The 16,513-nt window shown below is 34.7% G+C and overlaps 1 protein-coding gene and 1 pseudogene across 7 annotated transcripts; both read right to left on the bottom strand.

The window, feature by feature from the left end:
- Nucleotides 1-1,100: 1,100 nt before the first annotated feature.
- LOC147394239 (protein NLP9-like) lies at nt 1,101-5,825 on the bottom strand (annotated as a pseudogene). The gene is made up of 3 exons (XR_015181307.1): nt 2,899-5,825; nt 2,103-2,545; nt 1,101-1,949 (listed from the first exon to the last, which is right to left on the bottom strand). The product of XR_015181307.1 is annotated as a protein NLP9-like (transcript).
- Nucleotides 5,826-7,148: 1,323 nt separating this feature from the next.
- On the bottom strand, nt 7,149-15,105 carry LOC147394238 (superoxide dismutase [Mn], mitochondrial-like). Of its 6 annotated transcripts, none has more exons than XR_015181616.1 (10): nt 14,582-15,105; nt 11,657-11,737; nt 11,233-11,268; nt 10,891-10,976; nt 10,292-10,361; nt 10,065-10,190; nt 9,894-9,951; nt 8,068-8,201; nt 7,742-7,976; nt 7,149-7,512 (listed from the first exon to the last, which is right to left on the bottom strand). XR_015181616.1 is itself a non-coding variant. In XM_086454418.1 (7 exons), the coding sequence occupies exons 1-5, from the start codon at nt 11,282-11,284 to the stop codon at nt 8,167-8,169; spliced, it is 357 nt and encodes a 118-aa protein (XP_086310544.1). In that variant the 5' UTR covers nt 11,285-11,650; the 3' UTR covers nt 7,149-7,512; nt 7,742-7,976; nt 8,068-8,166. The 6 variants fall into 6 exon arrangements, 1 of the variants encoding a protein (XP_086310544.1); XR_015181617.1 differs by lacking the exon at nt 14,582-15,105 and adding an exon at nt 12,000-14,533; XR_015181620.1 differs by lacking the exon at nt 10,292-10,361 and having other exon boundaries at nt 10,065-10,262.
- Nucleotides 15,106-16,513: the final 1,408 nt, after the last annotated feature.

The following is a 16,513-nucleotide window of genomic DNA, read 5'->3' as shown; positions in this document are numbered from 1 at the left end:
AATTGGGATATCGTTGATCTAAAACTGATCTTGATTTTTTATGGGATCAGATCTGTTTTAGAACCCAAATAAATAATTTAGACCCGTAGTATATAAAAAAAACAATGGATCAGATTTCTTAATGGGACTTAATGCCGCATGTGTCTCCCTACATTGTGGCCAGGCAATGGGTACCACTCTTTGTCGGACAAAAATTGGTGCAAACCTGCAAAATAAAAATTGGACTCTTATCGGTATTTTATGTATGGGTTCTTAGAACTTTATGGATTAAATTCCAAAAAGAAATAAACAGATCAATGACAATGTCCATTTCCAATGAAGTCCTTGGATGGAGGTACTAGTGATAAGGGAAAATATGATATTTTGAAAAGAAATATGAGTCCATTATGATTTGACTAACCAAAGGAGAGTGGGCTGATTTTGGATTGAAAAACCTACGATTTTATAAGTATGGGTTATAATTTTTATTTCCTTTTTTTTTTTTTTTTTTTAAAGCTCCCTATTAACAAACTCTATTAAGTGTACTTACAAGAAAGATCATAAAAAATGATCTTGGATGATCAATATGGTGAGGAGATCATCCTCACAAAAAACCAATCACCCATGGATAGCATCCATGCCTCAAAGCTCTAACTACATCTGCTGATTTAATACTCGTACAACAACTCTTTATATATGCAAATCATTTCACTCATTGCTAAGGTCCACGATCCAAGGAAGAAATACAATTCAACACCACCATTACCACAAAGCAATTGTTTGGTTTCCTTGATTTCCTGGACATACAAATCATGAGTGTGATTTTTTTATCCCTTAGGCTGGCTTTCTCCTAATATTTTGAAACAAGAAAACATACCCACCAAAATTGGTGCAAAATTCGATTTCACCAAATTAGTTTCTAAAACAAAGATAAATAAATTTAAAAATATATTTATAAAATATGAAAAACAGAGGACCTAAACATTCCAAAAGAGTAAACAAAATCATTACCAAAAACCAGTAATGAGAAAAGACTACGGCGATAGTTCTCTCAAACAATCATGAAACTTTCTAAATTGAGATTTGTTTGATAAAAAACAATTGAAGAGTAACATAAAACAGAACCAAAAACAAGAACAATAACAAATGGAGAGGCTAAACAAACACCTTTTCAGACAAAAGCATCATCTATGGGTGGAGTAAAAATGTGTTCAGAAAGTGGCCTTCCCTAACATTTTAAAACAATGAAACAATTTACCTACCATTTCTTAGAGCTCATTTCCTTGGAAAAATAAATATGGTTTTAGTTGAACTTTTTTTAAGTCATCGTGGCATTTTTCACACCAATAGCCCATGTTTCTATGGTCTTACTGAAACAAAAGAAGGAATAGGTTTGCTTCCATGAAATGTACATATGTATATTTAAACATGAAATGTACATATGTGGTTTTCGCGTAAATGACATCATCCAAGCAGGATCTATCATAAGTTCTAGCCCGAATTGACAAACAATGCTTTTTTAATGCATCAAATCTGATTCTCAACACTTACTAGACTGCAGTTAAGATGCAATTGCTACTGCTGGAGCTGTCAAGGCCAACTGCACTAGACAATTTACGGACCAGAAGCCTAAGGCTTCGAGACCTGAACTCCAACAACTCTAAACATTCCTGAAAATCATAGTTGCTTGCCAACATCACCCATTCCTCCTCATCTAGATACTTGATTTGGAATGCCCAGAAGACAACTTGAACCTCCTTCCAACTTCCTCGAACAATTGGAAACAGCCTTTGCAGGGTTCAAACTTGAATCTTAGTGTCTTCTTTATAAGTAGCCTTAACGGTGATCGCAGATCCACGGTCTTTGACACAAGTTCTGGTTTTCAAGTTTTGCTGCATATGTAAAGTTGGGAAGGTTTTTACACTGCCATCCGTCATGCCAGAAGAAGTTGTTTGATTACGTTTGACTAACTAATCATCACCATCTATTCTAGTATCAATCTCATTGGCTGCTGCCATAGAACTCGAACATTGAGACTTGGTGTGGCAGTTAGAGCTCTCTAAACTCAAAGCACTCCTATTCGAACCCGGTAAGTTGCATTTCTCCTTTGCAAAAGAACCTCATGAAGCATCTTTAGAGCATATCCATGTCATTGTTTCGAGATTAACTGGATGCAAATATTCAGTGTCCAAAGCAGGAAATTTGGAATCATTGTCACGGTAGGTTAGAGACACATTAACTTTATCTCTGTCCCCAAGTTGGCATTCACCCAGAGAACATACATGCCCTTCACATTTCACGAGAGAACTCTCCCCCTCACCCTCCATGTCAGGGATCAAAAATACTGAAATTGCATCTTGGAATGTTGATTTGGAATTTCTGGAAGTTGAGATTTTGGGAGGAGAAAAAATGGTATTGTGCACCTCCAATCCTCCCCCCACACCTTCCATGGATTCAATCACATTTTGTATCTTTCTTAATGAGCGGTTAACCTTGTTTATCTTGCGAGATGGCTACCTTGAAATTCCATATCGTCTGCAAATCCTTTTAATCGTTGGTTGGCAAACTGCAAATATTAAGTCATCTAGGAGTAAATTAATTGTTGAACTAAAACCATATTTTTTTTTCCTAACTAAACACTTTGAGATTTTGTACAATCTTACTAAATTTACTCTTATTGAAATATAAGTACATACATATACAAGAGGGATCTATATCACCTACCAATTGAGACTATAGGGAATTTATGTAAGCCAACACCAATGAATGATCCTTTTGATATATAACATGACATGATGGGAATTTCACGTGTAACTTGTTTTGATTATATAGAAGGATGGAAATCACAACTAGCATACCTATCAATTAAATGGTTATGGCAAATAAGAATGTGCTCAATATCTATGTTAAAAGTCTTACCACCAATGCTTTTAGCAGCATCCTTAAGGCTCCCCGAAAAGTATTGTTGAAGAACACACAAGCTAATATTCCTCTTTGTTGTACTTTTTTTCTTTGGTTGTCTCTTTGAGCCACTTGTGTACAATTCAAGTAAAGGTACTGTAAGTACTTTCATGTTTTAAGAGGCCAAAGATTAGTTGGTTGTTCTGCTCTAGGAGGCTTCGATACCTTGGTTCCAAAATGATCCATACGGTTATTTTCTTGGGAAATTATAATGGAAGTTTCTCAAAAATAGAGGCAAGCTTCTACTAAATAACAATAAAGAAGAAAACAATCATTTTACTAAGGATTTTTATTTGGTGGATGCTTCTCATGAAAAAATATATATATTCTTGAGGCAATGTTTTTTCCAGGAGAAAACCGAAATGCTTGACCAAAACTTTTAATTTTTCGAGGGGGGCCTCAGACTAAATCATGCTCAATAAGTATACTTATGTTATGCACAAACAATATATTGGAAGTATTAAGTAGCTGCTAAAAAACATTATCATCATCATAAACTTTATTCCAAATGTAACAATGCGGTGAGTCCGTGAATCATCTCCTTTTGCATTATAGGTATTCAATAGAGATTTAGGCCCACGTCGTCTTTATTTTGGTTTTCAAGTTATTTTTCCTTATCAGTTTCGTCATTATGTCAACCCTGAGATCTTAAGGTGTTCTTAGCCAAAGAGAGGATAATGTGGAGTCTAGTTCCTTTATCTGTGTGTTATGGCATCTAGACGGAAATAAATTGCCAAGTCTTCAAAGGGTAGGAGCACTCCTTGTAGGAGATCAGCGTCAATATTTACGCCTATTTATTTTATTGGTGCTAGTGTTTTTCGAAGATTTCTTGCTTAGGTGGGAGTTGTTGTGTAAGGGTAGTGATTGGTTTCTATTTCTTTGTTTATTCTGTGCAGTTCAGCTCGACCTCTTTTGTGAATAATCATTATGGGAAACATCAGTTTTACTCATTTGAAACTCCACCATACAAGTTTACAGACGCCGACTTTGGTTTTAAAAATCGTTCGAGACCAAGATGACTTTCCTGAGTCATATCGGTATCGTTAATGAATGTGTGGGATATTCGATGTGCGTCTTCTTTCCTATTGACTCGTCCGATATTTTGAAAACATCATCCAAGTCAATAAAACTAGGCTAAGTCAACCGGCTTTATGTAAAAATAATTAACTTTTACTAATTAAAATATTTATTATCTTAGTGAAATGTGATAACGCGACCAAGTATCTTCTAATCCACATTAATTTATATAATATAAAAAAACTATAACCATTTGAACATAAAGATAAGTTAACAAACTAAGTTAAACATTTTCATTGGCCAAGAATAGATGACTTTGTGCTGGAAAAGATTTAGAGATAAGATCACATCACCTGAAAAACTGGAAAATTTTCCATCCTATCTGGAAAACTAGAAGAAGTCCCATCATTTATAGGAAAGACCTCATTACTTTGTGAAATCGAATTCATTGGTGCGAAAGAAGCAGAACAATCAGACATTTCAGATGGACCATAAGAAGAGGTGCTGCTGCTACTGCAGAATTCGGTAAGAGTATCGAAATGGAAGAGCTCTAAAAGAAGTTCCAGTTGATCCAATGTGATTGCGTTCTCCATTCCATCCTCCAATGGTACTAAACTCTCCATCTGAGCTTCTAATTAAGAAGGCTTCTTCACCTAATTTCTCCAATAGGTTTTCTATTCCCAAATATAAAACCCTAATTTCTTCCTGTTCAGATTTCATCATTAGAACCCTAATTTATACACAAAAGCCATAGCAAACATATTATTCACAAAAGGCCAAATCTATGATGTTCAATTAATGGAGAACCAAACACTAATCAATTTGCAGAGCTAAAATCCTAAAGATCAACTTGCATAAATTCATGGATTCTTCGAATGGGGACTTAAAATTGAAGGAACTCTACGAATGGTTACAGGATCAAAAGGAGAGGCATTTCAAATAAAACGAAGAAAGCCGCAATCCAACTATGACAGTGGTGCAAACTAGAAAGGACAAAACCCATTAAAATATACACGCGAAGAGAATACGACATGACAACTTCGGTCGTGTCTGCAAATCCTGTAAACACAATTAATCTGTACCAAAATTCAAAACAGCAGAGACTGGTATAGACTAAAGAGTATGGTTTGCATTTGCATTTTGTAATAAGAATTGAGAACTTCTATTGCCACATCAAGTTTTATTTAAAGCACCCCATGTACTATACTCATATAAAATATGACCAAATTCCGAGTCATGTACATGTTTATGTTCATTTACCTCACTTTCTTACCAAAGAGATCCTCACTTTTAACAGCGAAAAAACATGTTTTGGAAATTAAATTGAAAAGTGTATTGGAATCGGAATTTTTGCTAAAGTTGTGATTGTTTTAGGAAATATCTCCATATGACATCTTTGAGTTGTAGATAATACTACTTTTTATTTACCAAGAACACTAGGGGTGCACATGGTTCGTATTGATTCAGATTTGTGGCAAATTCGGAATTAAATCAAACATGATCAGTTCTACAAATTTGGAACTGAACTAATCCAATTACCCTATAGAACCGAACCAATCCAAACCAACCTTGGTTTAGATCGGTTCTCGGTTCTCATACTTATTATTTTCAATAGTAAAATTAAAATAGTTAAAACTTAAAACAAAACATAATAAATATTAAATAAAGCATCACGCATAAACAAAACACTAACATATTTATTATTTCAACATAAACAAAGCATCACATATAACACATTAAAAATAAAAATCATGAAAAACTTAGAAAATAAAGTAAGAAAGCTAATATATTATAATAAATATAAAAATTGGTTCGGATCTAAGATTGGTTCAGTTCTACTATACCCCTAATCCGAAACCGAACCAAATCAGTCATTTTTTTTTTTACAATCCGTACCCAAACCAAACCATGCTCATTCCGAACCAATCCAATCCAAAAGGCTTCGGATTTTTTCGGTTATCGGATTTACCCGATCCAATGTGCACCCCTAAATAGCATAACACTTTCCATTTATTGCCCTAAACTTATTAGAGAAAGAAAAAATGATGATGTATCAAATTCAACTTTTCTCGTCCTACTCTTCCAAAATCTTGTCCAAGTAAAGAAACATTATCTTCTTCTCTCTCAAATCAGGTATGACACATCAAACATCTCTATGATAGTCATCTAGAGCTTGGTATAACTGTGTCACCATGAGACTAGCCGAGCAAATATCCTTTCTAGTTAGGATTCAAGCCACTATGACAAGCATCGTGTCGCTGACACATTGTTTTGGGGCACACAAACAAACAAACACACTGAGTAAGTATACCAAGAAAACTACGAAGTTTGACTCTTGGTAATAGTAATGACTGTACTTTTCTCGTCACTTCTTCAAAAAAATTTATCATGATTTATCGATATCAGTGCAGATACATGAACTTCGAAACCTTTGGAGAGGTTAGGAGCTTATCTACACGGGTTTATGAGTCATCACCATTCAATTAAAGTGGGAATGAACATTATAAAAGGTTTTTTAAAATATAGTGACTTACATGTCTAAAGATAAGGGGAAATAGTTTACCTAGAAATCTAAGGTAAGGAGATTCGATTGAGGGACAAGAAAAGTCTTAAGCACATTGTCCCTTTCATCCTAAAATGATTACCAATATATGACCATAGATGAAAATTAAAAGAACTCTTTTTGAATTTTTGTAAACAAAGAAAACTAAGGAAAATTAATTATAATTTTGTTTTGAAAAATGAACAAATCAATATGATGAGCAAGCCCCTACTAAAAGTAGGTGCTTGCTGAATTTTTTTGTGAGTTTGAAAGTTTAATGGAAACCCACATAGATCTCATCATGTAGAGTCCCAAAGCTTCAATAAAAGTTTACACTACAGTAAAATTAGGCTATAGCGACGGCCGTGGCCGTCGCTATAAGGACAAATACCGTCGCAAAAAACATTTAGCGACAGTCAGGGAGGACGTCGGTAGTCGTCGCTAATAGTCCCATCGCTATATGTTATATCGACGGCCAACCATTCACGCGGACGTCGTTAGTGCATGACTTATAGCAACAGCCAATATTGGCCGTCGCTACAGGGTATCATTTAAAAAAAATTAATTTACCCTTTAGATACACTTTTGGCCGTCGCTGTAAGGGTTTTTGAAGAAAAAAAAAATTTTATTTTACACCAGCCCCCTCATGTATTGCAGAATATTGGGGATACCCCTACGTTTTGAAATTGATGACCATGACCCCAATTACCAATATGAAAGACCCAAATGCCCACTCTACTAGACCTGCTTCACCCTGAACAGGGGGACTGGGACTAATGTTTTATGACGCTTTTTTCTTTTCCCCCATTTCAAACACTCATCAAAACTTACACTAAAGTTACAAATCATCGAAGAAATCATAAGTTTCTACTCCATTTTCCAATACACTAAAGTTACAAATCAAATGTGGTCTTTCAGGACGTTCGAGTCAGAAAATCGTTAACTGCAAGATTTGTATCTCCATGGGCCACAGCATCCTCTGGTTCTAGCATGTAAAGACTCGAAGAAGAAGCCTGCGCATCGGATTTCCCCATTAAGTTGAGAAAAGAAGGAAAAAATAAAATAGAATGGATTTTAGACCCAAAAAAACTCCCTGAAAACATTTGTTTTGGAATTGCTCAACACTCCTGAGGTGTGTAAAATACGAGTATGTTGTATATTTGAAAATCCCAAAAGGAGAATTAATCAACTGAGAGAAGTTTGGCATGCCCAAAGAAATTATGCTTGCAAAATTCTATATACCTTTGTGTCAAGCTGCATCTCTCCACTATTGTCTATAATAAGAGATGCACCATGTGCTCTCAACCATTCTTCGCACTCGTCCAAGCCATATGTGTCTTTCTCATCACTTCCCTCAATTGTTAGTGAGGAGCTTGTAAAGCCCAGAACCTGAGCGATGAATACCAACGGGATTGTTGGCCGATATGAACGAGAATGCATTTCACAGCCTCGAAACGCATCTTCTCAACGTAAAGATCTACACATACAGTAATTACTTTGGAGTGATTTAACTGCATAACATATTCCAATAGTTGAGCTAGTAGAGTAAACATCTATATTTTGCATACCCATAAGACAGGTACTCAATTTAGGAGCTGCCTTGTAAAGTCTGAAGAACGAGACATAGTTTCCGGACGTAACAGCTGCACGAACTACAAGAGCGTGCTTTACAGAATCATCCTTTTTTGCTTCATCCGATAATCTAGCAATATAAATTCAGTGCAAGGAAAGAAGACAGTATGAGTATACATTTGAGCATTCCCCCAGTAGGATGAAATTTAATTATGCAAGACACGTGGCACACCATCACATATCTGACCCATTAAGGCTACTACGCTGTGGTGTGCTTCCTAGCTGCTTGGTTAATTGCTACTTGTAACATGTCCAAGGGAAATATATTTTTCAGGAAAAAAAAACAAAAATGGTGTACCATATGGTTTTCTCCTGTTGAGTGAATTTGTTTTCAACCAAAAGGAAGGTTTTAAGATTACATTGTTTTAAGCATTACAAGCAGAATATGCAAGAATATGAAGTTGGGGACTTGAGACAAGCAAAGAAAGATAGTCTAAATATTCAATGTGAGACTAATTAGAGAGGAAACAAAATGCCTTGTTATTTATTAAAAATTTCACCCAAGTGTTTTATATAACAAGTAAAATTGCATGGATGGATAGATAGATAAAAGAGAAAAGTGTGTACCTGTGGTTTCATGAGAGATTTGAGCAAAAAAGGCTGCAATCTCGCGCTTGGGAGTTCCTATACTACCTGTAGTTCCGAATGTAGAAAAGCAACTTGTTGCTCGGATGAAAGAATTGTAGGTGTAGAAGTCTTTTGCAGGGCAAGCAGCATCATCTTTGCAGAGAAAGATGGAGCTGAAAAGCTCTTTAGTGACGATAGATGATATGGGGATGGTGAACTGGAGGGCCTCTGTGCTTGAGGATTCAAAGGATAAGAGATAGCAGTAGAAGAAGAAGAAGAAGAGGAAATAAACTGAAGAAGAAGAGGAGGCCATGGAAATGGGAGTTAGTTGACTTGGCCTTACTTCTTAGGGGTGGTTCAGAATGAGGGATCCAAAAGATATCACTCCTCTAATATATAGCTTTTAGTTGAAGTATTAATTAGTAAAGAGAGAGGACGTGGGACTGCGTTAAAACGCCTTAAGCCATGTGAGCTGGCTGAGTTTCTAATGGGTCTGACCTGTTAATCACTTCCTGTCGATCCTGTAGGAACTAAATTTGACCCTCTAGTCACCAGTGGATTCTGTAGCAAATATTGGTAAGTCCCATGGTCGGATGAAATAAGATAATTACTGAGGATATGCCTAGAACCCCAAGTAGAAATACTACAATCATAGACAACTCTCACACAGGAACAAATGAAACCGAAATAGACAAGTCAAAGTCAAGGCATCAAATTGCGGGCCATGCCATAAATGGTCTAAATTAATGGAGAATTTTTCATTTTCAAATTTTTTTTTCGTCGGGCCAAACCGTTAAATTAATGGAGAATGGAGAAATTCAACGGCTTTAAGCTGACGAAATTTGGTTTCTAAAATTTGTGAGCCTTGGCTAATCGAGTTTTCCAGTTTTCACGTAGTGGAATAAATTCAAGGCTAATAATTTCCTTCTCTACTCGCATATAATATGCCTAACCTATGTAAAGTAAATGTTGTAGAGTTCTTATAAGACAGAAAGTGCAAGATTGTGATGTTGAGTTCCACAAGAAGCTTGCCAAAAAAGTCCACAACATTACGAATTCAGATATTTAGGCATTATAATCTTAAAACATGACATCTATCCTATTACTGTATTACACAACCCACAAATTCAGCAATTCACTAAACAGCATTTCAGTTCCAAATGACAGAAGAAACAAAAAACCTTGTAAGCATTACCTGATTTTTTTGTGGCCTCAACCACAAGCTTCTTCATCTCTTTATCCAGACCAAGCCACTGTTTTACTCAAATTAGGAAATAAAAGGTAAATTATTATATATAAAAAATAAAAATAAAAATAAAAATAATCAATAATAAAAACAAGAACTATAAGAAGCTGGAAAACATACCACCCATCCAGAACCTTGCAAAGCAGCACCTTCTGCATTGATTTTTTGCACCAATGCTTCCAAAGAACCAAAATGTTGGTCAACAACCCAGCCAAGAGCTCCCTTTGGAGGCCCACCACCTCCTTCCTGCTAGTAAATTTCACTGAGAAATTCAATTGTGGAAATAAAAGAACCTCTGCCATTGAACTTGATGGCACTCTGCAATTTAACGACAGTGGACGAATCACCTTTCAACATGGCCTTCTCAAGTTGCTCGAGAGCTTTGTTGTAGTTTGTTACGTAGGTCTGATGGTGCTTCTGAAAATGAATCATTTTATGTTTTTCTCAAAATGAATCATTTTAAGTTTTTCTGTAAATATTAATAGGCATTCCAGATCTTGAAACTGTAAAATGCTTCCAAGTATAGAAATCAATAACAATGAATCAAGAATCACAATTTTAGAAAACCAATACATTCCATTGCCATTTTACTGCCAACACTTTCACACTACAGAAAGGACTCGATCAAAATTAATTAACTAATTAAAATACAAGAGTTTTATGGATTCTCAGTCAGAAAGTGCATCAATTGCATGCAAAGGACATATATAGCACCATCGCACAGCTACCAACTAATATAAAATTTATGAAGGTTCAGACATAAACAATTTTGTTCTAACATACAGATTCAGAAAAAGGTTGGAAATAGATTAAGGAACCAATAAGTACATATTATGCTTATCCTAGTGAACTTTACTGGTTTTGACAAAAATAACCCTCATTATATCACATTTAAATGTAAAGGTGGGGGCATTTTGGGCCTTCCAAATTTTGGTGTTGAACTTACCTGTGTTGTAAGATTTTGAACCAAAAGATGATCAAAAGGAAGATGAAGACTGGCCTTTATGGCAATGACATTCAAGCTTGAATCCCCTGTAATTTCCATTCAGAAAGCAGAAATTAAGTGAAGTTGTGGACACCAAAAACAACAAAGGAAGAGATATATCGACGCAATGAACCAAAAAGATGCATATTATGAGACAATAATATCAAACATGAAGGCATGGTGCAAAACATTTCAAAGGCCCAAAGTGTGAAGCATAAGCTTGAAGGCATGAGGTATAAGCCTTAGTATATGAGACATACACCGCATGACCTTTTACGGTTTTTAAAAAGACAGTGGCCTCACCAACTAGTAGTTCAGTCTCAATCCCTGCTGGCACCACTGCAACATAGATCATAGAAGCAAATTAACACAAAAATCAAGCAACGCAACAACTTCGCATCAATTATAAAGCTAGTATTCTTACAACGTTCTGAATTTTCTCAAAAAACAGAAAAGAATATAATTCCTGTGTGTGACAATATTGACTAATGGGTTCATGGGTGGGTTCGATTTCATTCAATTTTAAACATATCTATGAGTTTACATTGATAAAAAATTATTCAGATTTTATCATTAATTTTTATCAGATTGTTTCTATAGTAACAAGTAGAATTAATAATTAATATGGAACCAACATTTGATAATATAAGAATCAAAAGCTCATATTTACACAGCAGGACACACATTAAAAACAAAAAAAAGCATAAAGAGAGAAAAAAATCATCACCACAAGCCTGATCTCATCTTTGCTCCACTGCCTTTGTTGCCGACTGGAGAGCTTCAAAGCTACATACACTATGAAGATTTGCTGCATATAAAAAAAAAGTTCAGATATCTGTCAAACCTGATTATTTATGTCTTGAAATATGAAACAATACCTCATCTTTTCCCTCCTCTTTTATCCGGGATTGGGACCGGCAATGTAAAATATTTAATTTTACATTGGCGGAGTTAAAAAGGGGTTAATTACAAAAAAAAAAAAAACAGTTATTAATTAAACAATATGTCTGTAAAAAAGTCTAAAGTGGAGAAATTAAATGTACCAAAAACTAAATGTATCTAAATTTTACATTGGAAAGGCTCTTCTTCAACATCCTCTTTAGGTATCACCATGGCTTCTACACCATAGCTGTCATGAAAAGGCCAATTCCTTGCAATACTAGCTATATTTGTCAATCAAACACATATAGCATAGAAGTAGTGGTGCCACGTGGTTGAGCTGTTCCTCTTGGGACAGTGAGGTCACAATTTTCAGTCCCAAATGAGATGGATAAACAAGGAATGATAGGTTATGATACAAAGGAAAAAAAAAAAAGATGGATTTGGGTTCTATTTACGCTTTTATGGACCCAAATGATTAACAATCAAGAACCATCATGTTAATAAATTGCATATAACATAAATGAAGATATCGATACGGATGAGTAGAAAAATGTAGGAACAACTTCCGTATAGACTATAATATACAGGAAAGTTGGCTGAGATGATTTGGGACCATTCAACGAAAAAAAATTCAACTTGAAGATTCTAAAAGAACATTGATAGAAAGAGCCATCGACCCAAGTATGAAACTCTCAATAACCAAAGAATTTAGATTTTGTAAAATGAATTGGAGGAAACATTATTTGTTTAGCCGACCCATTTTAAAATAAGGCTTTGTTGTCGTTTGAAAACCAGTTTACTTGCATAAGATTAACATGACTATGCATTGATAGAATACTGAGGATTGTTCATGTGGGGGCTTTTGAATCGCTGCTCAGAGGCCCAATATGGAACCAGTCGCTAAATTTTCATGATCTACAGAAGCATCACCCACTCATGCCTATAATGACTCTCCATGCACCCAATACACAAAAAGAGCATGAAACTCTAGCTTCTCATCTTCTCATAAATTACTCTCAGCTACAATCTGTAAGCTTATAAACCTGTGTTCTTATCACAATATTAGCATTGAGTGAAGTACAACAGTGTAGATGAATGAGAATGTAGCCAAGCATATATAGATGGATCAAGGAAATTTGGAGATATAAATGATGCTAAGCCAAGTATTAGATCGGTCCAATTAAGTGAAGACCAAAGTTTAATCTCTCTTGGTACTAATATCAAATATGTATTATTAGTAATACATAACAAATCAACATACTCATTATTTAACAACTTATGAAATATGTATTATTAATAATATGAGTTGCAATTAATATAATATGGTGTTATCTACCAAACTCTTATCCCTTACTAATGAAAATAGATAGAAGTGTCTATAAAAGAATAAAAGTCAAAGAGATTAAAAAAAGAAGAAATAATTATTGATAAGGGTTGATATTGGATAGGAAACAAAGCCACAAGAAAGAGTTGTACAACCTTGGATCTCAAATATACAAGTTCAAGAATGTGTGTGAACATGTAAGTTCACTTTTCATGAGAGAAACTAGTTGAGTTGGTCCCAGGTGTTCCATTTAGATCCACATCATAAAAGCAAGAACTAGAAATTAAAAATAAAAAACATGACTCCAAAAAGTCTTCATCCACAGGACTTACAATCTTGCATTCTTTCAGAAAACATTGATATGGAAATTGAATACTAGTCGAAATACCGAGGACTTACAGAGTATATTATATTTATGAAAAGCATATGCTACAAGTGAATTTTCCTTTACATTTTTTTGCTAGGTAAAAATAAACAATACAATTGGGACAACAAAATGAAAAAAGCAGCAGCATACTTGAGTATGCTTTTCAAAAATGAACTAAGAAACTACATTGCTACGACGAAAAGGGTACTTAGAAATGTGCAAACTATATATATTACTAATCCTTTTTGTTTTATTTATTTCAGATACTCTGGAGTGTGGTTAATAACACTCTGCGGTTCACTTTTCATGATTGGAGTCTTTATACATTTATCCTTATACTCAATGGTATAGTTAGTCGTGCCATAGCTTTCTTTGTATGGTGACCTTCCAAAAGAAATGAGTCCAAATTATAATTCTTTTGCCAATCTTTTATTTACCATACAAGAATCCCCAGGATTTCCCTAATAATCAATGGGAACTGCTCGCTAACCTTTACACACAAATTTTTAGTCACATTGTAAACCAGACCAGACTACTGTATTTTAGGACTAAATGAAAGATTAATTTTTTTGTTCCATTGTTCAATTCGGATTCGATTTAACATGTAAATCGGAACCTACATAAAACATTGGGTAGGGTCTACCTCAAACATATTGTTGAGAGAAGTACGATCAATGAATGATAACTAGAAACTTTATTATTTCTGATGAAGAACATAAAGATCTTCAATTGTTCTGAATGTTTTCTAATCTATTTTCATGAAATTGGTGTAAGAATTCAAAAATAAAATTCAGAAATCATGAGTAATTGACTCTTACGAATAGAATCTTTTCAAATCCAACATATTATTCCAAATGCAGAATATGTATAACAGATTAATTACAAATTGAACCAAAATTTCTGAATTTAAATCAAACCAAATTTTCGAAATTGGGATTTTGGATTGAAATCGAACCAAAATTTGAATCAAAGCTGTAGAAATTAGGATTATACAGCAAAATCAACAAAATATCAACAAAAATCCAAGATTTAGGGATCGATTGGACAGAAAAATTAACAAAATATGTAGCAAAACATACCTTAATTTTCGGGAGACCGAGATCAGATCGGATCTGATTAGATTGAACCCTCATGCATTTGAGAAATCAAGATAGAGAGAGATCGACAGCGAGGCAGAGAGATTCTATGTCGAAATCCTTAATTTGAAGATCAACGGAGAAAGAGTGTTTGAGTTTCAGCGGCTTGAGATCTGTTTCAGATGAGATCTTCAAGTATGAGACAGAGGCTTCGAGTTTTAGCGGAGATGAGAGAGAGAGATTGTTCGAGTTTCAGCGGAGATGAGAGAGAGAGACAAAGATGAGAGAGAGAGTGTTCGAGTTTCAACGGAGATGAGAGAGAGACTTCGAGTTTCAGCGGAGATGCGAGAGAGATAGAGATGAGAGAGATAGAGTGTTCGAGTTTCAACGGATCGAAGATGAGAGAGGCGGAGAGTGTTCGAGTGTTTGAGGGAGATAGTTCGAGTTTCAGTCAAATAAATCGTTGTTAGAGCGACGATCAGATTTTGACCGTCACTAAAGCTCGTCGTCATAGCGCACTTTTCCTGTAGTGTTATGTGCTCCTTAGGGAGACTTTATTTATTGATTTGATTCTTTGGTGAGATTCATGATTTGAACTACACCATTTGGAATCAAGACTACATACATGAGATTTTATTTATTATTAGACTATTTTTGTTGGGTTTAAAGATTGAATATAGGTCCATAAAGACCTATACTCTTGCTTGTAGTCATTTTAGAAGTAAGTGTGTGAAAAGTGTATGTATGTGAGGACTTATCAAGGGAAGATTACCTCCAAGGAGGGTTTACTCTCTAACTTTATTGCCATCAAAGAAGGTAAAACAAGAAAGACTATTATTCTAGGAAACTTAAAGTGTAAGTAAAATAAATAAAATAAAGTATCTACACTATGAATTTAAATTGCATGAAAATAAAGAAAAAAAAGTAAAACAACCTAATCTAATACTCTCAAGGAGTTTATTGAGGATTTAATGGGGAAGATTACCTATAAAAGGAATTACTCTCTCTATCTAAGTCTCTAGACTAGAAATTTAAAGAAATACATTAAGAAGCAAGCAAATAAGCTAAGTAAGAAAAGTGTTTGAAAATAAAGAGGAGGGAAAAGTGAGAAGAAGGGATTAAAAGGGGGAGGTTGGAAGGTTTAGCCCCATCTTGGTCTTCTTCATTTCTTCCCTTTTCTTCTTCTTCTTCTTCTTGATTTGTCATTCTAGAGATTTTAGAAAGGTTTTAAGATAATAGGAAGGCATAGAGAGGTTTGAACAAATTTTAAATCGCCAAATGAGTTTTTTTTCTCCTCTCATCCCTTTTTTTTGCCTTGGAAAGATATTCTATTTATAGGATTTTGGGGGACCCTTAGGGATAAACTTGTCCTAACTCATAGGATTCCCAATATTTTCAATAAAACCTTTAAAGAAAACTCAAATTACCTCTCCTCTCCATGGATTTTATGGTCTTACACCTACCTATATGTCTCGCCAATCATAATGATCAAGAGGATAGAATTGTAAAAGATCATAGTTTCTAGAGAATTCTTTGAGGAGGGTAAAAGAGTCCTAGGTCATTGCCTTTGGGTCAAATCCTAAATAACTAAGCTATATAACATGTAAATATAAACTTGGATTTTGGACATTAAGGTCATTTAGCCTAATTAATTCTCTAACAACTTAGGGGGCATATTATTTTTGCTCACAAGTTCTAGAGAATTATATGGGTTGGGCAAAGTTGTTAAAATCCTTTGAACTTAGTCTAATTACATTAACTCTTTTAAGATTGAGAATAGAATTAGAAGACAAAAGGGTAATCTACATTGGTTTAGTTCTAACAATAACTAAACCAATTTTACCAAGGATTTTTGTTGAAAGAATAGAGAAATTATAAGAAGAGCATAATGGTGGGTTTATTGAAGAATTAAAGGATGGGCAAAAAAGTAAAAGG

Source organism: Akebia trifoliata, chromosome 9 (assembly GCF_017979445.1).
Source record: "Akebia trifoliata isolate Shusen 1 chromosome 9, ASM1797944v1, whole genome shotgun sequence".
NCBI classification, from domain to species: Eukaryota; Viridiplantae; Streptophyta; class Magnoliopsida; order Ranunculales; family Lardizabalaceae; genus Akebia; species Akebia trifoliata.
This window is presented reverse-complemented; position numbering and strand designations above follow the sequence as displayed.